General features: G+C 36.7%; 1 protein-coding gene across 7 annotated transcripts in view; it reads left to right on the forward strand.

Moving 5' to 3' along the window:
* NPAS3 (neuronal PAS domain protein 3) overlaps nucleotides 1-13,533 on the forward strand; it is a 582,446-nt gene that overhangs the window by 538,976 nt on the left and 29,937 nt on the right. For all 7 annotated transcript variants that reach the window (XM_079310215.1, XM_079310216.1, XM_079310221.1 and 4 more), the window contains one exon: nucleotides 12,092-12,285. In XM_079310215.1, the coding sequence (XP_079166341.1) occupies nucleotides 12,092-12,285 (194 nt within the window). The remainder of the gene's footprint in view (nucleotides 1-12,091; nucleotides 12,286-13,533) is intronic.

A 13,533-nucleotide genomic window follows, 5' to 3' on the forward strand; every position in this document is an offset into this window, starting at 1 on the left:
AGCCCTGGCTTGCTTTAAATTTAGCTGTTAAACCAGACAGTCAATTATCCAAAGTACATGTTTGTATGAGGTGTCCTGGGGATTTCACCTGAGATTTAAGGAAGGTGCTCCTCATAAGCAGATGAAAGTGGAGAAATTACAATATAGGTGACTTAAACAGGATAATAAGCCAAAGCCTGAGCTGTTTTACATGGTCTAAGCAATACCACCAGGCACCACTGAATAGGGGTGTAGATGGGTGTGCAGTGAGCTACTAATGACTCACCAGGTCAAAGTATACAAAAATCTTCAAAATTTACATATGTTTCTAGCTTGTTTTCCTTTTTTAACTGAAAAATACTACCAGGTTAACAAAATATTAATGATTCCATAGATTTTAACAGAGAATTAATGTGCTTAGTAAAGATGTCCATAGGAAAGTTTTAAAATCTGTCCAAAAGATGCTGTTCTAAGGTATACACACTAGTTTTCTATAGGAAACCCACTCATTTTGATTCGTTAAATATTGTATACATTTTTCACAATCTTTTAGTTCATTTCAAGTCTTATTTTACAAATAGACCATGATCTAGTCTCACTAAACCAGTGGGCTGCACATGGGATTAATGTACAGGTGAATGTGCATGTGTGTTCTACCCTCAGTTGTTAGATGAAGAGCTAACTTCAGATTTTAGGTCAAATGCCGAAAGGATTTGTTTTCTTCTACAGAGCTTTCTTACCAACATTACAGGAGAAAGAAGAAAGCTCACATTTTATTTTCTGTGCAAAAATAAATAAATGTCTGGGTTTGGTTCCTACAAGCCCTGCAGCACTTCCATGCATCACAGCTTGCACGCTCATGTATCTTACAGTCTGCATTGCTGAATTCATTCTGTGTGTCTTCTTGTACCCAACTGCATATTTTTCTGAACCTTTGTGTTGTCTGTGAGAGATATTAAATCCTCATTTTGAGATCAAAATGCTTCAGTCCATTCTACCCTTATATAGGCCACAAAGATATTTGTTATCCAAGATATATTCCTTGCCTCTCTCTATAAAAAAGTCTATTTTGTCAATTTGTCTACTTTACAGCAGCAGCCTAAGTGACACACAGACCAAAAAAAACCAAAAAAACCCAGAAGCTGGGGCTTTCAGTTAAACACCAAGTATGGTGAAAACCATAATAAAATAATGAGAGTAGGGAATGCTATTTTTCTTTTCACTCTGCTGGTTTATGTTGCAATGAGGAATTCAGTGAGCAAGGCTGAAGTCTTGTGAATAGCCCCTGGTAACTAAGAGCAAAGAAACCTTGCTCATTATCTGTACTCCCCTCCTGAATAAACATTTCAGCCATCATAAATGAGGGTGACATGAAGGGCAGATGAATGGCTCTCATTCCAGATGAGAAACACTTGACAGCTGAGCAACCTGTGGGTTGTTGTAAAGGTGCAGATGCTGTGACCACTGGGTGATGGGGTAGCCATACCATTTATTTCCATGGGACCTAAGACTTATACTCTCAAATGAGAGAATCCCAGCCTTGCTGAGAAAAGTCCTAGGTGTTCAAACTGACTTTTGGTTAGGACTGCAGTGTGTGAACGACGGAGCTGTCCTAACTTTTCCTGGTTATTTCATTGAATTACATAGAAAAACTTACCCAGTTATAAGGAAAGGTTCAGTGTGGATTGACAGATGGCATGCAACACCCCTACTGTATTTCATTTATAAATATGATTGATGTGGTGGTAATTTCTTGGTAACCTGCTTTTCCAAAAAAAAAAAAAAGGAATTCTAAGTGGTGGGTTAGTAAAAGAAAATTAATCTCTGCATGTTAAACTTGCCAACTTCTGAATTAATTGCATGAGAATGACAATCAATTAATAAATGTTAAGCAAACAACAGAAAATCAGTGAATTAAAAATTACTAAATTGATTCCAATGCAGATAAAGCAAGAGTCTGCCATAATTCTTTGGTGTAGATTCAAGAACACGAATCTTGTCTCATCAGTTTTTCTTCTCCATTTATCCATGTTTAGCATTTAAAACAATGGCGGTTTATTATGATTTTTACAAATAAATTGCTATCTATAATCTAGCTTGCTGCATTAAGTGGATTATGGAAACAAATCATAGATAGTAGTCCATTTGTAGCTGTCAAGGAGAAGGTCAGAGCTTTGCAAAGACCATCCATCTCCAAGTGGATAAAAGTTTTTTCTTCAAAGAGAAATCTCATCTCTCGTATGAATGGACTTTGTCTCCTAATGGCAGGACCCATGGCTGCTCCTCTGGCAGAGCTGTCAAGGTGTGCCCCAGCCTTCTCCTGCAGTCCAGGTCTCTGTAAAGCCACTTTTGGGCTTGGGGTTTGCAGTTTCAATGCTACTTTCTTTATCAGGACCAGGTGAAGTGTATTTAAAGCTGTTCAAATTAACAATGAGAACAGTCAGAGAACTACTGGTATTAGATCTTGGCAGACATACCAGAAGAATTTTGCCTCCCCTCTTATGATCATTCCTTTTTGTCATCTGGATGTGGAGGCATTACTATTCACCTCCAGAAGCTTTTCTGAAATTTGCAGTAGTAATTTTTATAAAATCAGCTCATATTCCTTACAGTCTATTTTCTCCTTTATACTGAAAATTTTTCATTTAGATTCATATAAGTGTCATTGATGTGAGGAAAATGGAAGCATATTAATAATTATGGAAATTAATCTTTTTTTGCCTATCTCCACTTTTGCTTTTGTCACAGTTGTGGCATTCTGCAGGAAAGCTCACACATTCTGTTGTCCAAGATCTTTGGGTAGACCTTATGTGCTTGTGTACAGCCAGCAAAAAATTGGGCCATGCTAGGGGAAAGCATACAAGCATTAAAATAAACAAAACAATTGCTTTTCACTGTAGGAGCATGCATCAGAAACCATCAGCATGAGCAGAAGAACCTTAGTATTAATGACATTTGAACATTAGTCCTCAGCCTTCTCCATTGTGAGTCCCTGCCCTACTATGTGCAAAACTCAGCTCTTTCTACCTATTTAGCCACAAAATTAGGAAGAGTGAATGTATGTATTTTTTTATTATTATTAACTTCAGAACGAGTTCTGGGGCTGCAACCACAGTTGGAGAGCTTGAGCAGAACACAAACATTCCTGTCTTAATCAAGGTTGGCTCAGGAAATCCATTTCTGTCTTTACAGACAACAGCATTTTCTATATCTTTTTCTCTGTGTGTGGAAAAATACATTAATATCAGATATTTTGTTTTATCTAGTCCTTTCTCACTTATCAAGTCCTTGCAGAGAATCACCTAAGGTAATTGTTGGACTGCTAAGAACTACATCAAACAAAGCAGTAGGGAAAAAAAACTAAAAGAGCCTCTTTATTTCTCCCTGCAAAGAAAGAAATCAAGAAACTACATCTGAAGTATACTTATTATTAGTTGTCTTTAGTGCAACAAGATTTGGTTGCCCTGACATACAGAGCTGAAATTGACTTTTTTAAACAACCTTTTCACCCTTTCTGTTGCAGAATGATGCAGCCATTTTCCACCATCTCCCAACACTCTGATATACTGCATTGGAAATGATGCAACAAAACTCCTTTTTTAGTTATAAATTTCACTGCTGGTGAAACCACCAAAATTCTGGAATAGCGAAGTTCAAGAGAGTTTGCTCATGGGCAGGGACAACCATTCCTTTATTGGAACCCTGCACACTTCAATAGTTAAATGCTTTCAACTTTTTTTGAATAGTATTAAGGAAAAAATATCCTCCAGGCACTATTTTTAAAGGGGACTTCAAACGTTCCATGAAGAAAAAAAAAAATGCAACATATTTGAACACCAAGGCATTTGAAGTGGCAAATCTGTTAAAGTGAACTGATCTTTTGAGTTTCAGGGTTAAATGAGCATTGACCACAAACCAGGGATGCAGACTACTGAAAATTCTGAGACATTCCAGATTCCTAGCTTGACCAGCAGTAGCCAGATTCTATAAGAAATCATTTATAAATAAGTTAATTATGTTAGCTTGATTTTAAATTATGTTTCATTTATTCCTCTGAGTTCAACAAAATCCATTTATAATATTTGCAAGAAGTGCAAGAAAATCCCAAGGTCTTAATCTTTTTTACTACATAGACTTAATTCTACAATAACTCAATATTAAAAATTTTAGAGTTTATATTTTAAAGCAGCTGTGAAGCAAACAGATATGCAAGGGTAAATCTGCTCATCTTGAATCCTTCTGCAAATGGTCTGCACTGGAGGTCATATCAAAGAGATTCTTTTTCCAGCTTAAACCTGTCTTTTCTAAATAGATCTCAACCTGATCTCATTTAATGCATTGATGTCTGGTTTCTAAGTCATTATATTTGCTGTATTACATATCAAAAGGACTCTTGAGAAATTCCCCTGAACTGATAATTCTAATTTCTTATGTATAGCTACTCTATATTCACTCTGAGGACAGCTGTATTGTATGCTAAACCACGAATTGTAAAAATTGATCCCTTTGTATGTAGGTTTGTATTAAATTGAGATACTCTATTTTTTTTTTTCCTGTTTGTTGCCACACATGGGTTCCTGGTGTCAGTTTGTATTTGGCTGTTTGAGCATATTAAAGTTTTGCTAGTGCTTATGATGTTCTTGCCAAGAGCGCTCTTGCAGCAATCTGCACTAGAACAGTCTTTGTGCCAATTACTTCAAAAAGTATTCAGTTAAAAACCCAATTTTTATGGCTACTTTTTCAGGTTGCTGTGTGTTGATTTCATTTAGTTTCTTTTTTTTTTTTTTCAATGTTTTTTTCATGTTGATCTTCAAATGCTTTTAAGTTTTGCATTATGAAAAGACAATACTTTTGGTAGAGTTGTTATTAAGACATCTATTAAAGGTTCAAAGGTATTAAAATAAAACCTAATACTGCCTATATTTAAAGGATGTTGTTCAAAAGTGGAAAGTTTGGAGTTCTTATTGCAGGGGCTGATTATGAAAATGGAAACCTTTGCAGTTACATAAAGCAAAATAAATGAAAAATTATAATTGTGCAATGCCTCAACACAATATTTCTTGAGTTTATATTATAAAGTTGATTTCAGGAGTGTCAGCTCTATAACATATTTTGTTTAGAGAAAAGCAGCTTCCTAATCCTTTGCAATTAATAAATAATCACAACACAGAAAAGATGTCCTATCATTCACATATTTTAAAATACAAATGTGCTTTTGAAAGGACAGACTTGATCATGCAATATATAGTGCAATATATACCAATGCAAGACTGGACATCAGAATTCTGACATGAGAGTCATCATGGCAATAGAGATAGAAATATATATAGTACAGAATACTGTGCTGTGCTATACTCTACTGAAGGGTAATTGCTTATCTAGTATCCCAAATTAAAAACTTTAATTTGTTACATGTGTTATATAGCAGAATGAAAAAGCCATAAATTTAGGATCTAATAATGTTAATCTAAATGATCCATAAATACTTGAGGAACCTCTGATCTGCTGCTTATTTTCCAGTCTGTTAAGATTTGATAACTCTTGAAAAACATTTGTGCACTCTTGAAAATGCTTTTTTGTTTGTTCGTTTGTTTTTTAATGGCAGCTTTAGCAATTGTTTATCATACAATATCCTAACATTACTCTCACAGAGTAGTGTTAGATAAGATAACCTTAGCCTAGCCAATGTAACTTGGGCAATATCACATTTTTCTTTAGCCTTAACTCTTTTGTAGAGAGTTAGAAAGCTGTCCCCATTCCCTTCTCTTTATTATCTAGACAGAGTTAAGTGGGAGATAAACTTTCTGCATCCTGGGGTTGAGGGACAAGTAGTTGTTGCATGTGTGCCCAAAACAGTAACTTTAGCAGAAGAGATGTGTTCCCTGCAGTGTACTTGAATGAAAGTGACTTGAATTAAAGTGGCTATTGTGCTTGCTGCTGATCTCAACATTCCCCACATGCAATCAGTAATGTTCTACTCAGGTCATTTTAGGGATTGAGCAAGTGCTTTGAGCTGAGCCTACCACACTGGGTTGTTTCTCACATCATGCTTGTCTTTAAGCACCAATAACTTTGAGGTCTCATAAGGATATTTTTTTTAAAACCCTTAGGATTAGCCTAAATTCTACCTGTGACTATTTTAAGCAGTAGAATAGCTTTTGAATCTTATTATTTGAGAGAGTGATAACTGAGGAAAGATGGAAAAAGCCTAAAGTGTCTCCAAAAAACTAGTATTGACTTTTTAACAATAAAATACGTCCTGAGACCAAACATGCTGTTTAAATGTAAATACCATTTCCATTTTCAGGCTATCTTTTGCAGGTGTATTTGAAGGGATTTGAAATGTACTTGTAGATGGAAAAGAGGCTATTGACCTTGAGACTATGTATGTGCTAGGAATAATGTTCCCACTCCTTGAAATCAGACTCATATTCTTTGAATGGGTGTTCAAGACCACAGCTCTGAACAGTGGTTTCACATGGCATTCATTGCCTAACTCAATCCAGACTGACTGCAAAGATTTTTCTCAGGAGTCATAGACTATTGCCTTATTTTCATCCACCATGGTTCTGAATGTATCAGTCACAGCTGCACTAAATACTGCTTTCTTTGTTCTGGTGCAGACTTGATATAATAGGACAAGGTCGTTGTGTAGACTCAATGTCTTTTATTAGTTGGACTACTGTAGTCAAGAAAAAGACCCCAGATATACAGGGGTTTCAGCATATAAGCACTTTTTCAAGGCTAAAACTGAAGTAACAAATTTTTGAATCAAATAAGCATCGAGAACAATTACCATAAGCAGGTAAGTTATTAGGTTATGCTGTCCAAGAAAAAAGATAGATGGTGTTTATGAAGTTGGAGATGGCTGATGTTAACAGGGGAAAATGATAAAATGGTTATTTCATAGATTAAAAGAGGTAGCAAATCTAACATTGTTTCAACAGGAACAAACATCTACAAACTTTACTTTAGATGATGGAAGAAACCCATCATGTAAAGTGCACATGGCAAGCTCAGTGTGTGTTAAGCTAAGTGTACATGATAAGAGACTTGATCAGCCTACACACAGCAAGCTGGATGTGTTTGGGACATCTCAGACTTGCTACACATTTAGGATGATGCAGCACATTTGGGATGATGCAGCACATTACAGTTGTAGTGGCTCATTCTTTTTCCAAAATGTCATGCTCCAGAGAATCTCCTGTTAGTAATACTGTAGTGTTTATAGAAATGCAGTAAGTCTGAGAAATGGGATATGGAAATATTACAGAACTGCAAACACAAAGCCTTACTGGACCTCTCAGATCCCAACTACTGCTGAATGATAAGTATAAGCCAATGATATCTTCTCCCAAAGCTTTCATGAAGGCTGAGAGAGCAGGCTTTGATCTCAGTGAGGATGGGGCTGTGGAAACACAGAAACAAACAATTTCTGACCATGGGAAAATATAAGCAAGTATAAATGTTGTAGTGATTGCAGTGCAACATGGGCAGGAAAGAACAGAAGTGTGGTAAATAAAGAAACCTATACTGAAATTTAGGTTGATAGACATGGTTATATTTTTATGTCAGAAAAGGAAAAACTTTCAGATATTATTGTGTAAATTCCCAATGTGACACTGGATTCTGTTTTCTCTTAATAGTCTGGAGGAAAGTCTGCTTCCAAATGTTCACTCTTTAGAAATCACCTGAAACTCTATAGGAACTCGCTAACTTGCAGGCTGTTAAAACATTTGTCTCACTGGTGTCACAGACAGGTTTTGAGATGCATGCATCTGTATCAGTGAGTGAAGGAGCACACAACTCTTTGAAAGAAAAATTAGAGACTATGGGTATAGTTAGTAAGATATCTGTCAGGCCAGTTTCATCAGTTTACATTGGTTGTGTTTTAAGATTTAGGTATTGACTTTGGAAGTATAAAATAGCATATTTGAGAGACAAAAACAAAACAAAACAAAAAAAATATATTATATATATATATATATATACATGTATGTATGTATGTATACTTCAGAAACAGTTGTTTCTGTAAAGGGGGATAAATGCATGTGTGAGTCATTTATAAAGTAGCTAAACAGACACGTAGGTACACACACTAACTGCTTTCTAAAATTTAAAAATTTATTCTACACAATCATTTTAAGATTTCAAATTTAATGTCTCATTAAATGACCTGGAGGAACAACTGCCAGTGCTGTGGTTTCACACACACAATAAATTGGCATAGTCATTTACACAGAGAACAAAAGAAGTAGTTTAGAAATTTGTTTCAAATGGAAGTTTAAGTTTTGAAGCAGACAGAGACATCTGAAAGGTGAAATTCACAGATTTTTCATGCTTGCAGGTTTTTATAGCCTCTGGTAATGCATGTCCTTACTCTGACATCACATGTATGTGAAAAAAAATTGGATATAATATTTAAAGATATCTTTTGACAAAGAAAGTATTTCCATCTTCAGAGGTGAGATTTAGCTTTAAAGGATGATGAGTAGGTTCCAGATGTGTTTTTCGATTGCTGGGCTTTATTTTCCTTAAGTATTGACAGAGGGAAGGTTTTATCAAGGTCTTTGTGATGTGCTTGTTTATAGTGAGTAGACATTAGTAGAGCACATCTAAGTGCATATCGCTAACAGATGACTAAAGAGAGCATATGGCAGGGAAAAGAAATATATATTTGTCCAACCAGAGTGGCTTGTTAACACTCCCACACTCATAAACTCATGTGTTTACATGTACTTACAATATTTTGCAAATCCGGTTTCTAATCAGCTAAAAATAAAAGCCAAATAATTTTTTTCCAGTGTTGGAGTGTCAGGCAAAGTTGATTTAGATTTTTTGTTTTAAGCAAAGTAATTAAGTAGTACAGAAGATTTTTACAGTATTTGACTTGCTTCAGCATTACATCTGTATAGTGTATGGATAATTTTCATTTCCCAGTGTTAAAAGTGTTGTTTTTGCAAAATATTTTTTTTCTTCACCCATCTGCCTGTCCAAGGTTATATTCTACAAGCAATAATGTAGGTCAGAATGGTCTAAGCAAAATTCTGGTCTCAATCAGGTCACATGGTTTATTTCAACCATAAGCTTTCCCTGTGTTTCTACAGGATGAATTGTAGAATCATAATTACACCTACTAATAAACAGTTTGTAAGCAAAGAAGTCTCTGACAGTTAACCCAATCCAGATACCAGCAACATAAAAAAAGTCTTGTTATTAATTCAATTTAAGAGGTAGATGAAGAAATGATGGGGAAATCTGTACAGCTCTTGCCAGACAAGGCTTCTGATAATGCAGTGATCAGGAGCATAGCACTCACCCACCGTTTTTGTAACAGACAGAACACAGCATCGCTGTCTTCTCTCGCTGGGGCATCTCACTGTGCCTGTCTATTCACATGGCAGTACTAGAAAGAAAATAGAGTTTAAAGATTGACTAGGACTAACCTTTCAGAAGGAAGCATTTATAAAGAAAACTGCATTTACTTTTGATTTTCAGTATATTCCTAGCAAATTTTTATTAAATATTTACATCTGGAGCCAAGTATTGTCCTTCATAAAATAGTTTATTGTTGCAATTTAGCTTCATTAAGGTCATAATACTGCTTTAGGATATGATAGACTAGTGCTGTGGGATTGAATTATAAAGAGATTAATTTTAGCTACAGGAGATAATTGACCCTATAATTCCTATCACCCCTAATCCCAGTTCAAATGAACCAGTGTTAAAAGCGGCAATACTCACAATATAGACAAGGTCATGACAGTTAGAATTGTTTTTTACTACCAATTAGATTTTTCCCACTTGGTGCATTTGACTAATGCTATCATAGAAAGGGATTTCAGGCATGGAAATGCAGTTTCTTTAGAGGCACACAGGCATTGGATCTGATGGGTGGTTTTCTGTACATTTCCCAGTGTACGGAATCAGAATGCAATTGAGTGCTGACCCCTAAAATTTGGCTTCATATGGGAATTCAGAACATGTTTTGATCCATGGTAGAATTAGGAACAAGCTAAACAATTTGAATTTGGCTGCAAATTCTCTTGAAATTCAACAATGTTAATATAAGGTAGTTCTAGCAGGTTAGGAACTGTCTCTTGGGCAATACTACATCTGAAGTGTATTTCAGATGAAGAACCAGTAAAAAAGTAGGTACTGCCTGAATAGAGAGTTGTTCAAAAACAAATCATGTTGATATTTAGCTACAAATGACATGAAGGTTTAGAAAAATACAAAGAAGATATATATATATATATATGATATAACTTTAAAATTCTGTGAAGCATTCATGCCAACTTCAAACATATTAGCATAAGGACTCTTATGAAAAAACAACAGAAAAATTATACTTTTGCATAGCACGTTCATACAAGATAAATTTTCACATTTTAACCAGTTATCCATCAGCATTTTTCCAAGCATTTACAGATTTGAGTTTTGCAGTAAGCTGAAACTGCATGATAAAAAGAGACAGATAATGATAAAAAGCAGATGCATATGCAAGCCTAGCTCGAAGGAGCAAAATATACTATTACTGCCCCTCCTGTGAAGTTAATCCTATTTCTTTTAGCTATTTCTTTTAGCTATTTCTTCATTAGCTAATGAGGTTTTAAGAAAAAGAAATAATTAAAGTGTGTTTGAAATGCTATTTTTGCATCTTTGCCTTTAGGAACTTTTTCAAATATTCATAGAGTAGTTTGCCCTTGAAAGGTACATAAAGTGTGAGTTTAGGCAATAGTTACTTTAAACATGGGTGGTCAGAAATCTGTAACTGAAATGGCCATACACAGCAGCTAATCACTTTCCTCATTCTGATTCACCCCACTGGCTAGGCTCAAAAGGTGAAATAGTGGGAAAAGGAGATGTTTCAATGATTAGGTTAAAAAAATAAACAAATTTCAAGTCTTAGATCACAAATCTATTAGTATTAATTAGATTTGAATTTGGATGCACTTTGTGATATGCAATCTTAAAAATTACAACTTTTCTTCTCTCTCAATTTCTATTATCAATCTCAGATCAGAAGAATTTCTCTTCTGCCTTTGTGAGCTGAGTATCAGTGCACTAGTTACCCCACTTTTGTCATCTCCTCCTGTGACCCAGGAACAGACTAACTTCTCTGTTGACCTCTGGGCAGGGAGTCTGGGATGACAGAGAAAGGGGCCCTTATCTCCTGGAAGTGTTCCCTTAATGTTCATGTTGTACCAGAGTCTGAGGAGGAAAATCTGTGACAACCTGCAACTGTCAATTCTTGTGCCTCTCTTGTCCACGAGTACAGAAACTGCAGTTTGCATTTTCATTTCAATATGATGTATTTATATTCTTTTACTGTAGAAAACAACCCCTTTATCTATATGCAGAATTCCTGAAGGAGTGAAACTAGATGTGGTGAATTATTATCTTCCCAGAGTTTCAGGCAGCATTCTTAGAAGGGATGCAGTTTTTACAGATGCTATTGAATCTGAGCATCTTGTGGTATTATCTTGTGCATGTGGAAGAAAGCCACCACCCCCAGAGCTCTCCATACATGCCTAGTGCCCTAGGCAAAGGCATTACAAGTCTACCAACTCTTTAAGTGCTTGGCTGTGGATGTAGGAAGACCATCCTGCATCTGAGCTCATAGAGCACCTGTAGGCTGTTGCTTCTCAAATTAACAACCACAAAGAAGAAATTCAAGGCAGTGTGCAGTGTCTCCATGGTTTAGGTGACTACCAACTCAATTAAATATATTATGTTCCAAAACTGCTGGCCATTCTTATGTCATATTCAATTTCCAAATATTATAAAATGGTTACTTTATTATTTTCCAGCTTCATTACTTCAGTTTTATCCCACTCTCTTTTGTTGAATTTCTACTTCATTGTTGTTGTTGTTGTCTTCTTTCTTTGTGTAACAACCACCACGCAGCAAAAATCAGCACTACAGCATTTCTTAGGTTTTTACTTGATGGATGTGAAGCCTTTGCCTGTTTTGTTCTTTTTGCCATGAGAACACGTAGGGCATGTTGACAGCCAATATTATAGGGAGCAGTAAAGCCATCCTTTGAAAGAAGCTGATGTCAGAGCGGCGTTCAGAGCTCACGGGGTGTTTTTATTGTTTGTATTTCCAGGTGATCCATATAACAGGCCGGCTGCGTCTCAGAGTGTCGCTGTCACATGGACGGACGGTGCCCAGCCAAATCATGGGACTTGTTGTCGTTGCTCATGCCTTGCCACCTCCCACAATTAATGAAGTCAGGATTGACTGCCACATGTTTGTCACTCGTGTGAACATGGACCTCAATATCATTTATTGTGAAAATAGGTACAGCCTTTAGATCCTTTATTTCTTTGTTTTAGTTGTGTGTATTCTTTGTTCCATGGGCTCAGCAAGAAGTTCTGAAATTTTTGACTCTTGCCATGTCATCCTGGTGTTGTAGGAGAGCATTCACTCTCATCATCATTACCTTCTACTACTACACATTCTTAGAACATGAAGGTAAATTTAAAACTGTAATCGGCGAGATGTCTTCTGAAATAGGGGAAGATACACCAGGAAATATTTGTCTAAGCTTTCTCTGCTTTTTACAATCTTTCACCATTCCTCTCAGAGGCAAGATTTGGGACTAGACAGACGTTGGTCTGACCTGTATGCCTGTCCTTATGCTCCTCCATCCTCCCCTGCACAAGTTTTTCTGTCTGAAGTTTTAAAGTTTTCCATTTTTGAACTAATTTGCAGATTACAGCTATCGTGCTCAGTGTTTAATGGAACAGAAGCACAGATGGCCTAGATAGTAGGCTAGAGAGGTGGGATCTGTTGCAGTTAGAGGTGGGAAAAATGAAGAATAAAATTGGTTGAGGGCATACTAGGAAAGATATCAGTGAAATGGGAACAGGTGATGAAGAGTTGGTTAGGGGGGGCTGTGTGCTATGTGATAGTGATGAGTGATCTCAGGAGAGAGGATTTAAATTCAGCTGCCTGTTCCCTGGGGGCTGGGTGCCCACAGCTCTGGGGCATGGTGACCTGTGAGGGCAGGATGTGACATCCCACACCCCAGAGGGGAGCTGGGCAGCTCCAGGCCCTGGCACTGACATTTCCCTGAGGACAGGCAGTGGAGTGGGATGGGGTTGGGTCAGGAGGGCTGATGGCCAGGCAGGGCTGTGGGAGCTGGCACTGCCAGGGGCTGCCATGGGGCTCTGGGCTGTGGGTGGGATAGGGGAAAGCCTGGGATCAGAGGGGCTGATCAAGACCATTTAGACCTCAGAGTCCTGAAAAATAAAAATATAATCCAGGGAATAGGTATCTAGAGCAGAGTGAAAATATCTGAGAAGGAAATAATAAGATTTAAGTTTGGGTCCATTGATGGAAGTCTGACATATGGGGAAAAGGTCGGAAAGCAAGAAGGAAGGTAATGCAGCCAAAAGAAATTTTGCAAAGGGGACTTTCTGTAAAAAAGTTGAAGAAACAAGGTGACTACTGCAAACTTTTCTTGTGACAGCAACACGGCATATCATAAATTGAGTGGGAACTCTCTGATACGAGCAGTCATAATTGCTTGATGATAATGGAATA

This window comes from Erithacus rubecula (assembly GCF_903797595.1).
Source record: "Erithacus rubecula genome assembly, chromosome: 6".
In the NCBI taxonomy this organism is placed as follows: Eukaryota; Metazoa; Chordata; class Aves; order Passeriformes; family Muscicapidae; genus Erithacus; species Erithacus rubecula.